General features: G+C 39.3%; 1 protein-coding gene across 1 annotated transcript in view; it reads right to left on the reverse strand.

The window, feature by feature from the left end:
* Positions 1-745: 745 nt before the first annotated feature.
* PIGG (phosphatidylinositol glycan anchor biosynthesis class G (EMM blood group)) overlaps positions 746-13,252 on the reverse strand; it is a 104,855-nt gene continuing 92,348 nt past the window's right edge. Inside the window, exon 13 of the mRNA XM_026098697.2 lies at positions 746-3,034. Coding sequence (XP_025954482.2) covers positions 2,809-3,034 — 226 coding nt within the window. The 3' untranslated portion in view covers positions 746-2,808. The remainder of the gene's footprint in view (positions 3,035-13,252) is intronic.

Here is a 13,252-nt window from a genome sequence, read left to right on the forward strand (position 1 = left end):
AGTCCAAATTCTTCCTTCCTTTACTCCTGACGTGAAAAGCCAAATAACAGTTTTCACAAGCCATATATACGATGGCCTTTTATTTTCTCCTGGATTTGATATGAACATCCTTAATTTCAGAGGAGAAAGGGGAAACTATCATGAAAATTAATTGAAGGCAAAATCATTTTGCCAACTGTTACTGACTTTTAGGATCCCCAGACACAGAGGGTCTGTAGCTTTCTTCACCTTCCACTTGAAAGTCAAGGAAGGAAAACATTCAACATTCATGGTGATTCATTGTTATACCTAACACTAAGGTCACACAGAACCACTATGGTGATTTAATTAAGTAAGTTAAAGAAACTCAACTTTAATATCCACCAGTTCAGTTTAGAGTCCACTAGCTGACAAAATGCCCAACAGATACACTAAAAAAAAAAAGAAAAAAAAAAAAGAAAAAAAAAAAGACCTTGTGAACATCACCAAGAAATCCTGCATTGTTTTAAGATACTGTACCCCTAAAGCAACTTCCAATCTCTGGGCCTCTGTGTGTTAGCACCCTTTCTCTTTGAGTCTAATTGCTTTTATTCTGTATTAACGTGCGGGAGGACGGCTCAGGAATTAACCAAATAGGCAAACAGAGAAGATGGCAACAATCCCCATACAGTTGCCAGGCAACAAGTAACTAGAAAAATACTGAGAATGATAAAAACGGTACATGTATGTAACATTCACAAATACAAAACATTTTAAATATTCAGTATTTTGCACTGAAAAAAACAATTTATTAGAAAAATATTTAATTTTCAAACTTTTAACAGGTCACAGTGAACAACATCCAAGATCCAGTAGTCTCTTCTCCAGCTGAACAGCATTACATGGCCAGAATACTGAAAATTCTGTGGTTATGCAATTCCAAAAAATTTCATTATTAGTGATTAATATGGCCTATTATTAATCCAGGTGCTGCTGATAAAAAAACAAAGGGCTGTTTTCTGAGATTAGCTGTGTCTGAAATATGAGATGAAAAGATTATCAGCAATCCTAATAAATGTGTTATTAGCTATACAAGGCTCAAGAGCTTTTTGTTTTCAGATTCATAGCAAGAGGTAAAGTCCCCCATGCGCTCCTCTTCCGATACACCTTTAATACATTTAGATTAAATCCTAACTGCTGCAAACTTGGACAAAAATAAGAGTCAAAACACCCATGTAAAGAATACTTATACTCAAAACAGTCATCAACATATATTTTCTTGACAGACGCAGAGAAAATGACACTTTTATGAAATAGTTATGCCACATTTCCAAGGGGGACTAAGGGAAGGTGATGTAAACACACATTTGATTCTGCTGGTAACGCAGACCATTAAGCTGTTTCCCTGCTCAAGGCTCTTAACCTTCTACCCTAGTGTGGAAAACATGATCAAATGCTCAGTGCAGCAGCCACAAACCTGATTTAACATTTATACTTATTAATAAAAAGAAACACAACATTTTAGCGTTGAACAGACTCCACAGAAGATTCATTACATCGTTAGCCCATAATGTTTCTTACCCAGTGCCTGAGGTACAGAAGTGCAGACAGAAATCCATCACAGTTAATGACTGCACTCATTTTAGAGAGCAAATACTGCCTTTAAATAAATATGCTGCCTACACTAAACAAACAGAAAAATCTCTTACATGGAATGTTTGTACAGTAATTCCATTATTTGATAATATGTTCAATATACGCACTATAAACACAAAATTGAAAGCTAAAGAATATAAGATCTTACGAACATCACCAACAAGTCTGCCTGTTTTTAGAATTCTGTAGGCTAAGAAGGAAGAAAAGTATTTTATTACGTGAAAGAGTCCGTTCAGTACCCATGAGTACTTTTATTAAGGTCTACATTTTAACATTCAAATTGCATTTATATAATTGCAAATATTTTACTTAAATTGAAAATATTGAGCAGTAGGGCCTTTTGTCAAGTTTTGATGATCAGACTACCACTAGACTTGTTTTGGTCCATCCTTACTGCTTTTACTAGTGTCTTCTTCCCACAAACATGAAAGTTGCTGTATTACACAGATGTATCAAACAAAAACTTCCCTAGCACAACAAGCTGATTAAAACAGGCTGTTTCTTAGGTTCTTCTTAATGTTTCTATGCTACAAGAAAAAAAATCAAATTTAGAAACACATACAACTTATTCTACTGATGAAGCTTTACATAAGGATACTACAAAAGCCATTCCTTCTGTTTCTGAACAGTTTTGGAGGGACTGCATTTAATGTATTTAATGAACTTTTAGTCTTTCATCTTCTAGGTAAAGAAAAGTCAAGCAATAAAAGTGGATATGAAAAGCCAGCATTCAAGAATGACTGAACATGAGAAGCAGAGTGTTCATCTCTCTTCCTAGGACAATATTTTTCTTTGAAGCTCAAGAATGCTCATCTCAATACAAAGAAATCTTTATTCATTAAAAAAAAAATCAGTATTCGACACCTCTCTATGTAATATATTACAGATACAACTTTGTGTTTGGTATGCTGTGAAATTCACCATCATGTAATATTGTGACTCAGTTATTCAGTGAATGCTATAATGACTGCTATAGAACAAAAGTTATTCATGAAAACCAGCTTATTCCAGTTCCACAGTTTGAAGTGAACTCAGTTTAACATATGACAAACCGCTCACACCCCATGTGATATTCGCTAAAATAAACAAGGTTTCTTCAAGCTTTACATGACAGTTTAAAACCATTATTTTCCCTTTTCCATTCCAATGACACACTGGACATCGCGATGCAGACTGCGCACAGTACGTTTATTTTCAGTCTTGCACTTTGTGAGACTGGTTCTGATCCATGGCTGTGAAGAACAAGCAGATAGTGGCTGTGATGAACACGTGCACTCCCTCGTAAAGCAGTTTTGGCGAGAAGACGCTCCATATGAACAGGTGGTATCGCAGGCTCGTTACCAAAATGATGTAGACAGCAACTGGAATAGAACGTACCAGGGCGTAGCAGAAACAGCCGTGACCCATCGCTGCTGAATTCCTAGCAACGAAAACAGAGGAGTTCATTCGCAGGCAAACACAGTGAAGATACCCTAGCTGCTCTGCTTTTTAGCATTATTTCATGACACACAGAATTTTCACAGACCTCCATCTTGCTTTAAAAAACTAATTTTTGATGCAGTGATGTAACTAACATAGCTTTCCCTTATCACCTCCATATATCCTAAACTGTAAGTACGTCACATATTTGCATAGCAGTTGTCACTGCAATAATGGCAGCGAGTAGTTCACCTCAAACTTAGAGGGCTCTGTGTTTTCACGTGTTTCACTCTAATTTTTAAAGCCCCCATTAAGCCATTTCAAGACAGCTTCATCTGTTGTTGGCCTTCCAGTGCCTTTCAGCTGTACCTGGATGGTCACAGGCAGAGAAGATTTCACTGTCCCTCCACAAAGCTGCCTAGCCTGTATAAAGGATCATCAGGTGGGGCCGACTCTCCTCATAAAAGGCACAGAACTTGCCAAAGAACACTGCTGCCCGAAAGCAATGATGACGGTTAAAGCAACATAAAAATCATTGTACAAGAAAACTTCGCAAAGCAAACTTAACACAATCATCACCCAGAGTACACCACATTAAGTTTACATGATCACATTCCTGTCATAGGGGCACACAGCTAACTTAGCTAGGCAGACTGTATTGCAAGAAATGTCTTCCCCATTTGTAACCTACTTGGTCCAAATCTGTCACATTCAGGTGTTGTAGTGGGTGACAGGTATCGAATGATAATGGAAACGAAAGTTTTCTGCACTGCATTGTTTTCCCTCCTGTGAGGTGCCAATTCCTTAGCAATGATACCAGGTTGTCATGGGTACCCTCCCCCCATACCAAATCTGCAGCAACTAAGTCAAACCCAATTCAGATTCCCACCTGTTCTGACAAAAGACAAGAACAAAGCTATCTCACTGGAATAATGCACAGAACATTCTCCTCTCCCCATCAAAATATTTTCCTTCATCAATACCCAAAAGAACCCCAAAGAACAGAAGAGCAGAAAGTGGAAATGAGTTGCACTGAAATCCTGACCTGAGAGTCTGTTCTGTTCCTCCCCAGTTTTTGATCTTGTTCCAAATAATACAAAATTTAAGATGACTAGCACCTCTATGAGATGTAAATTAGTCACTTATGACTAAGTAAGCCACAGAATGCAACATTTTACATAAACCATTACACTAATTATTCTTCAAATCCAAACAGTTATGACCAAGTGCTGTTTTCCAATAAAGTCAAGATCAAAATTCCCAAGGCCTTGAGCAGAAGGAAGAGCAGGTCATGAAAGCAGAGTTGAAAAATGAACTAAGAACAGCAGTTGTGAATGACTGCAAAACAAATACACTCAGTTCACAGAAAACTATTTCCCCAGCTGCTTAGCCAAGAAAACTTGTGGCTTGAGGGTGAAGTAGGTTCCTCCCTTCTTCTGCTTAACTATCACAGAATTCAGTGAGCTTGTGCAAATAACCAGCTTTATGTTTAATAAGTGATTTTGTTGACAATGATTAAGCAAACTGCAGTTCACTCAGTCTTAGCTGTATTCACGCTGATATGCATAAAAATACTATTTGTAGAAGTTAGGTGATACAACTGAAAAAACAAATGAAATGGCTGTTGAGTGAGATAGGCAAACAGTCAACTTTTAAGGCTTTTCTTAAAATACAAATGCACTTGAGGGATCAGCTGGATGAAGTCCATCAGTGACTGGATACCTATCACATTCGCTAAGCGCAATGGGATTTTCAAGGGAAACTTAGAGGAGAGAAATACAAGAGTCCATGAAGTTATGCATCCAACTCTTTCAAGAACTCTGCTTTTTAAATTTAATTTTAAATTCATATCTCTTTTCCCATTTCCTGCTCACCTAAGAATACATGTGGTACCTAATGGAGTGAAAGCTCTTCTAACTGCAAATCAATGATTTTAAGATTTTTTTAAAAGGCTGTTTCTTCAATTATGAAGAAAATAGCTGGCACATTATTTGGACTGGAATCTGTGTGTTTACTTCTTTTGCTCAAAAATTAGGTAGACATAATTAGGTACACATTTTATACTAGAACTAGAGCACACTGAAAACTATGATTTTATTAAGGCTAAAATTCTATATTTTTGCATTATGATTACTAGCAAATAATCCCCAAGCCAGCAAGTAAGTGGTACAATTCTTCCTGTATTCTGATACAGTAATAATAATCAACTATTTCCTACTGGTACAACACCTTTACTTCCAAAAGGTTTTAGCACTCACTTGGTCTCTCAACAAAACACAGTCACCCACCTGCAGCGGGAAATCTTGGCAGCCTCACGCTATAATGCAGCAGCGCAATTTAGAGAAGGCAATAGAAGCACACTGTATCCAAATTAAACTGTTAGTGGGGTTCAAAAGCAGGATAATTCAGTGTATTTTGGAGCTGGTATAACAGCTCACTCCCCTGTTGTTGCAGAAACAGCGCTGAAATGACTGAGCACAAGCAATTAGAAATACTCTGTTATCCTGACACTAAGGCAACGTCTTAGTCCTTCCAGCACAGCGTCTTTCTCCTTGCTTCTGGGAGGCACCACGTTGACTGCACATCTAGGAAAAACGACTCTGTACGCCCATCTCACTCATTCTGCGCAACACGGTGGCCACAGGGAAGAGGGTTAGGAGGCCACGAGGAACAGAGCGGCCAGGGCTCAGGCTGCTGCCGCTAACACGATGAGGACAACCCGCATGGTCCACAGCCGATTCCTGAATGACCGATAAAGTGACGAGGAGAGCACAGAAAGCCGGCTGCGGCAGGCCACACGCCCACCCTGCTGCTTACGAGCCCGTGGTGATTAACCTGGTAACCTCGCAGTGCTGCTTCAGGGAGAGCGAAGGAAGGACTCGTCTAAAGCATCCTCCTGTAACTGCTGCATCCCGAACTGTCCCTGCAGCAATTAAGTCCTTTTTCTATTTGAAGAAGCAGAGCAGAAATAGAGGGATGCTCCCATGTGGTAACAGAATCAGTCCTTTATTCAGGCCTCAGCGTAATGCAGGACTGAAAAAAGGAGCCAATCTCTAATGCTGAGATCATTTAGCAAGTTAACTTCCGTGGACTCTACTGGGGAATCAAAATGTGCTAAAGATGGCAAGGCAAATCCAAACATTAGTCCACTTTAACGTTGAAGACTGCTAGACCCAGAAAGGTCAATGGCTTCAGAGACTTCTGAAGCAAAGAAAATACAGATTCACATCACTGAAAACTCCCTATTTAGAGGGAGTCTAGAGCACAGAGTCTAAAGCACAGTCTAGAGCACACAGACTTCTAGAGCACAAGGCTTAAACTTCCCTTTCAACTGAATATTTAATATATAGAAAAGGATGGCAAAGAAATTGTACTATCAGTGGGTTTTCTGCTTCTTTGAATCTCTTAAATCTTAACTGCCAATGTTTTGTCAACAATCTTGCACCTCTCAATGCTTGTCTCTAACACGCTATTAAAATGGGTTACACACCACAATACAAGGTTTGTAAAATGAAAAAATTATGCTCACAAAAAACATGAAAGGAAAACCACTCTTTTCTTGTGAAAGTATGTCTCCCATTTATACAGAATATTTGACAGATGGTAGCATGAGTTTCTTATTTTAAAATCAAGCCAAAAAAACTCCACAGACAGCCCTAGAGACGCTTCCACAAGGAATTTAGAGAATTCACTACTTAACATTGTTCTAACCCTTGATCACAAAATCAAATAGACATTTTAGAAAAAGTGAGTGGAGTGAGGAGTGAGGTAGGTAGACATAATTAGATACACATTTTACACTAGAATTAGAGCTCACTGAAAACTATGATTTTATTATTAAGGCTAAAATTCTATATTTTTGCATTATGATTGAGGAATATCCCAGGGTGGTCATTTTTCTGGAACTGGAGGGAGGGGAGGGCAGGGGTGTTGTCTGGAGGGTTTTGCTATGAACTCTGCTGAAACCTTTAAATGAAAGTTAATCACTCTGGCATTTCTGTTCTTCGAGCTCCTCTGTTCTTGCTGAATACCACTGTCTAGATTACCTCTTCTTAGGGATACTGCATTTGCATATTTGAGGACAATTTTTACTACATTAGTGGTAAATTTCTTCCTATCTTTCCATAGTTTCCGTTTGCAAGATCTCCCTGTTTAGTGCTCTCTGAAAAAATAGCTGGCACTTTGTTAATCTACCATGTATATATTAATAAAAGGTTGCAGTCAGAAGCAAACCCTGTAGCACTCCAAATGCCTGTAACATCTTAGAGTACCTGTAATCTATATGAAATTCCTCAAATCTAAGCCAAAATCAATTAGTTTAGCAAGCAAGAATGAATTTGGTATGTCTTTCCTACAAGCCTTACTCTCTCCTACTATAATTCTTATAGTGCTATTTTAGATTGTAGCATGCAATCTCGCACTGTGATGAAAAAAGACTTGGTATTTTTAGCAGATCCAAAGGAGCCAAGAGTCCTCTGGAAATTTACATGATCAATCCTGGTACAGACTATCAGTCAGAACAGTCTTTTTCAATTATTTCTGCATTAATTCTACAGGGCCACAACTTTTGATTGCACATCCTCAAAAATAGACAGTTGTCAAAACGGTTGTTGTCAGCAAGCTAAAAGGGGATACGCAGTCTATTCTACAACCATGGAAAAGGAGGAACTGAGGGACCACCACTAATTTTCCTTCACATGCCTTTTGTCAGTAAGAAAGGTGGAGAAGCTAAAATTATCTGAGAAAGGCCAAATTTCTGCGTTAGAAAGTCACAGTGGATTGTACTATGTCCTGGAGTACAGCACGTTCTCATAAAGTCTTAGCTCTGAAAGGGTATTAAGCCCTGAAACTTCAATTGTCTTAATTTCAGCATCAAGAAGTGGAATAATTTGGATCACCCCAATGGTTTTGCCTGTTTTCACTGCTGACATGATCAGTTGCTCTGGGAAGTACTTGTCAGGGAATGATGCATCAGGCACCCAGAAAAAGTAGATCTTTCTCACTGACCTCCACCATTAGCCAGTCTGCTCAGAACAAAGTTCCGTCCTGAATGTCTAAGACATGGGGCATGTATCAGTCAGGTTTCAGATCCCCTTTTCCTTTCTTCGTTCAAGCTTGGCCCTGGAAGACAAACTGCTGTTCCAGAGGACTCCCTAAAGTGACACCTGGTAAGATTTATGTTAGACTGCAATTATGCTGTCACCTGGCAAGAAAGTCTGAGCAGGAACGCTGAATGCCTACTGTCATCATTTAACTGCTGGGACAATGCACCAATTGTACCTTTAGTCAAGGCTATCAATTCCTTCTAAAATCTTAGCAAAAGATGCCTACTAGACCCAATTCTTCTCCTGCACAAGCTGATTTCCCCAAACATTGGCCCTCTACCAATTAACTTTCAAAGGACTGTAAACACTCTGCTTTTTGGATCCAGTGAACCCATCATCACCTTCCCTTACAGTAAAGAGAAAGCACTATACAAGCTCAAACATCTGTGTCTATTTCAGGTTTGCAGGCTGAGAGGTAGTTAAGTTGCACTCCAGACAAAGTCAGGATGTAAACTATAGGTTCCTTCACCACCAAGGAGCTTGAACACGGGCTAAAGCTTCTTTAACTTCTCCTTCATATAATGAATTGATAAGCAAACACAGAAACATCTTAGAATGCAGGTACAGATAATTTTACTACAGCAACAAGGAGCAGCAAATCATTCTAACTGTAAGAGTCCAGAAAGCCTATCTTGATTACAAGATCCTTACTGATCCTACAGACACGTGCACTAACATTTAGCACTCCTTTTTAGTGGGTACCTTTACCTCATGGAACCAGCTTGCTCCAGTTAAGTTACAATGCTTACGGATGAGTCCCATCCTTTGTTCAAATACAGGATTTGCATTAAATCTTGAGTGCTTTGCTTGTTATGTTTTACATCATTCACTACTTTTGGGAAGGGCAATACTGACAAGTATGCAGTGACTGTACCTGCCTGTTACTTCTTAGTCTTCAATATGCAAAATTACATATCTATATTTAAGAGTTATCACTGCCTCAAGCCTTTCCATAAGACTACTTTCACATCAACCCTTAGCAAGTGTTATTCTGTGCAGCTCCAGGAAAACCAACTAAGTTAAACCAGTCTATCCCTGTTGATGCTGGTCCAAACATCCAAAGCGATAGGGTATAACGAAATCACTAAAATTCCTAACAAGCAAAACGTAAATCATATTTATTTTGTAACCCAGCATTAGGCAATTTTCTGCAAGTCTCATTCCAAAATCCACTTAGCGTTTCTAAAGACTTCCAGTAGAAGAAAGCCTGAAGCATTTTACATCAGCATCATACATGCAGGCAATAGCAAGGAAACTGGTAGCTTGATTTTCTATTAAGATGCAACTACAGGCTTTCCCACCCCCTTTGAAAACAAACAGCTCTTCCTCACCATTGCAGCTAAAGGTGTAAAAAAAAAAAAACTTACCTCCAAAGCTTGTTCTGGACAGACAGGCTTTGAAGAGACTCAAAATAGATTGTTGCAGGGTTATTTAATTAAATTCAAATTGACCAGTTTAGAGTATACCAGTCTAACAGGACTAAATGTCACAAGGCATTTCTAAAGCGAGGAGACACAAACTATTTAAGTAATGCTCACTCCTCTGCACTGAGGGCACAGTCACTTCCCTCTTGTGTTTTTCCATTACAGCAACTACTTTTAATCTTGTGACTTAGCTAAAGTAACAGCTCTCTCCTCAAATTACTTTTGCCACCCAATACAAGCAACATGTTTGAGAAGAACTTGTGTACTTCAAGAAATAGTGTGATAAAATAAGACTGAAAAATCCTGGATAACACTAGAGGGACAGTATGCTATATACAGCCCTATCCACAGCTACCAGACTCAAGAAGTCAGCTTTGTTGGGCAGAGCCCCGAGGAGGACAGAAATCTAATGGTGAAAAAGAAAAAACCCTGCAAGTCAGAACTCAGATAATACTGCTCAAATGCAGGCCAGAACTTCTCATCCTTTTAATAGCTTGCATATTTCCTGCTACCCAGAAGCTGCAGATCAAACCAGAAGAATATGTCACTTCAACCAGCTCTACCACAGCAAAGTATTGTACTGGAAAGCAGGACTTGAGTGGTGCTAGGCAGACAGGTGCATCGGCACACCTTTAAAGGTTGTCACTGTACTTCGGAATTGGTGTTTTCAGCGAAAAGACACTCAGCCCGAATCTCTAACCATCGACCATCACAGCAACAGAGAAAACCTTCAATGACATGGAACAACGTGGACCACCGATGGTGTGATCGCTTCCTCAGAGGCAACTCACAAGCAGCAGCCGCAAACAGCCAACTTAACCTATCGCCGTGACTCTCCATTTCCAAACTCTAATGCTATCCTGTTTCAACTACATTCCCAGGCCAACTGCATGCTATTCATTGGACATTTCTGAAAGCATCCAAATCAGAAATTCAGCCGAGCGCTGAGTGTCAAGCTGCTTGCAGCTAGCCAAACAGGCAACATCAGACACAAGGACATTCTAAGTTCTGAATCAAACTATTTCCAGTCACCATACTGTTTCCTGTACTGCTTATAGGATAGCCAACTAACTCATTAGATATATTCTGTATAAGAAACCAGTACACTAGAGGCTATATATTTCATTTCAAGTCTACCCACAAATTAACAATACACTCTCCTATCCTCCAGTGATTACAGAGAAAGTTAATTTTACTTTTAGTTTTATATCGGGTTTGCCATGGTTAATTCTAATATCTCAATATAAGTGTTGAAATCTCTTACAGGACTTAGACTTCAAGTTCTTTCTCAACAAGAATTACTTAAAAAGTATTTGTAAAATGTTCTCTCCTATTCTGCTTTGTGCCTTTTTAAAAACATTGCTTCATTTATTCTACACACCTGAGAATCACTATGGACGAAATCTTCAAACCTGTTCTGTCAGGAAGACAAATAACTCTCCAGCATCATCAGCGGATCCAGTAACTCCTTGAGATCCTATTATGGGAAAAACTCAACTCCGTAAGAATGAGGGAAATTCTGTAAGATGCAAAGTACAGTCCACTTACAAGTTCTTGGATCCTGCTAGACTGACAATAACAGCTATGCGCAAAGTTCAATGCATCTTCTGCATAGCTTGTGTGAATAAAAAAGTCAAAACAGACTACTTTTATTATAGTTCTCCCACTTACCACCATTTAAAATTAACTTTAGTCTTTCGAAGTAGTCTCAAAATCCACTGTCAAGTCATGCTTGAAGAGATTAAGCCTTGTAAAGGCTATTATTTCAAAAAACATCTTCTGAGCTCAAGTTCTGAAGTCTCAAAAAGTACTGCCACATCTTGTAGAATTTTGGCTGCTCATATCCCATGCACTGGAAAAGCAAAATCACTTCAGCTGCAAAGACACTGGACCAGAAGGAAACAGTGCCAAGTATATTCACCCATCATGTATATGTCCCAGTAAAATCTGGTATGAAAAGGAGGTAAGAGCTCAAGTCCTTCTGCTCTATTGTTTCACCCGATAGCATAAATAGATCATATTTTCTGGAAAAATCTCACTAGACCAGGTGAATACAACCAGAAGACATGACAGAGTTTTCCCTGAGGAAATTTCATATTCTACAATACTTAATAATAATCATCTGACACAGAAACAGCTTTAAGATCTCCACCTGATCATGACAATAGGCTGTGGTCTGAATTCTTGCCATGTGGTTCAAAATATCAGCAACTCCCAGCAATATACTTAAGGATTCAGGGACATAGCAAGATAAGGCTATTAGCAGCAGATAGTTCAGTGTGACATCTAGAAACACCTCCATAAGAAAAAGATATGTAAGCAAAAATCGATATATATGGTTGTCTATTTCCAGAAGAGTCCTTCTGAATGGCCATGTTCCAACTTGAGCAGTAATAAACACCACTTAGAACCTCCTTACAACTTGTAGGGAAGGAATAATGTTGCTGCTATGCTTCAATCTGAAGATTTCTGTTTTAGAATTAAGTTGAAGGAATATCAAAAGTACTGAAGACAAAGGGGAGATAATTCCTTGAGTATACTGTGCACATTGCGTGCAGCGCTTCAGAACATCACTTCCAATTTTCTTCACATTTTTATCTTTGGTGCATTATGCAGTGGATTCCTCTTCACAGACTCATTGTTCCTTACGGAGCAATGAGATGTACATCTGGGACTATACGAGGACTTGATCAGCCCAAGTGTCATACACTTCTCTGGCAAGTTTACAGGACTGTTGCAGTTATGACTAATTTCCATGAAGTTAAATAATTAAGAGGGACTATACTCATCCTTAGCATAAAGCCTGTACAGCCCCACTTTCTCTTGTGAGAATTACAGCAGGAATACAGCAGGGCCTGTAAAACATGTAAACCCATGCCCTGGGGTCTGTACAAAGGACAAGACAATGCTAATACCATGGAGTACAAAGGGAATAAGGTACAGACATGAATTCACCTAGGCAAGAATTAAGTGCAAAACCACTTTGGTTTTTGGAGAAGATGCTCTGGCAATCTAGTCACAGACGGCCTTCCTCACTGGATGCTAGCTGAAGAGAATGCAGAAAAATCAGCAGGGGATTTTCCAAGCCATCGTTTCAGTGACGCTGTAATGCTGGTCTTGGGTTCTGACACAGAAAATGTTAAGTTCATCGAGGACAGACAAGGTACAACTTCCAGAAGATTACAGATGTTAGTTTGCGGTTTGAGTCTGTTCTGCAGTGAAGGGATCTGAAAGGATCGCTCTGAGGAAAACCAGAGTACTGAACATCACCTGCCAGAGAGAGGGGAAGAGAGAGAGAGAAACTGGGACAGAAAGAAATGACAGTGACAGAGAGAAAAGGGAGAAAGCAAAGAACAAGGGATCTGAAAGGATCGCTCTGAGGAAAACCAGAGTACTGAACATCACCTGCCAGAGAGAGGGGAAGAGAGAGAGAGAAACTGGGACAGAAAGAAATGACAGTGACAGAGAGAAAAGGGAGAAAGCAAAGAACAAGAGAGAGCAAGAGCAAGAGAGAGTGAAAAAGTGAGAGAAAGGCAGCAGAAGCCAAAGAGGGAGTGTGAGCAAGAGAGAAGGAATAAGCAGGACAAACAAAAAGGGAGAGAGAGAGAGAGAAAGGCAAGAAGAGGGAAAGACAGAAAGTGAGAGGGAGAGAGGGAAAAGAAGAATGATAGGGAGAGAGAAAAAGAAATG

This window comes from Dromaius novaehollandiae, chromosome Z, assembly GCF_036370855.1.
Source record: "Dromaius novaehollandiae isolate bDroNov1 chromosome Z, bDroNov1.hap1, whole genome shotgun sequence".
In the NCBI taxonomy this organism is placed as follows: domain Eukaryota; kingdom Metazoa; phylum Chordata; class Aves; order Casuariiformes; family Dromaiidae; genus Dromaius; species Dromaius novaehollandiae.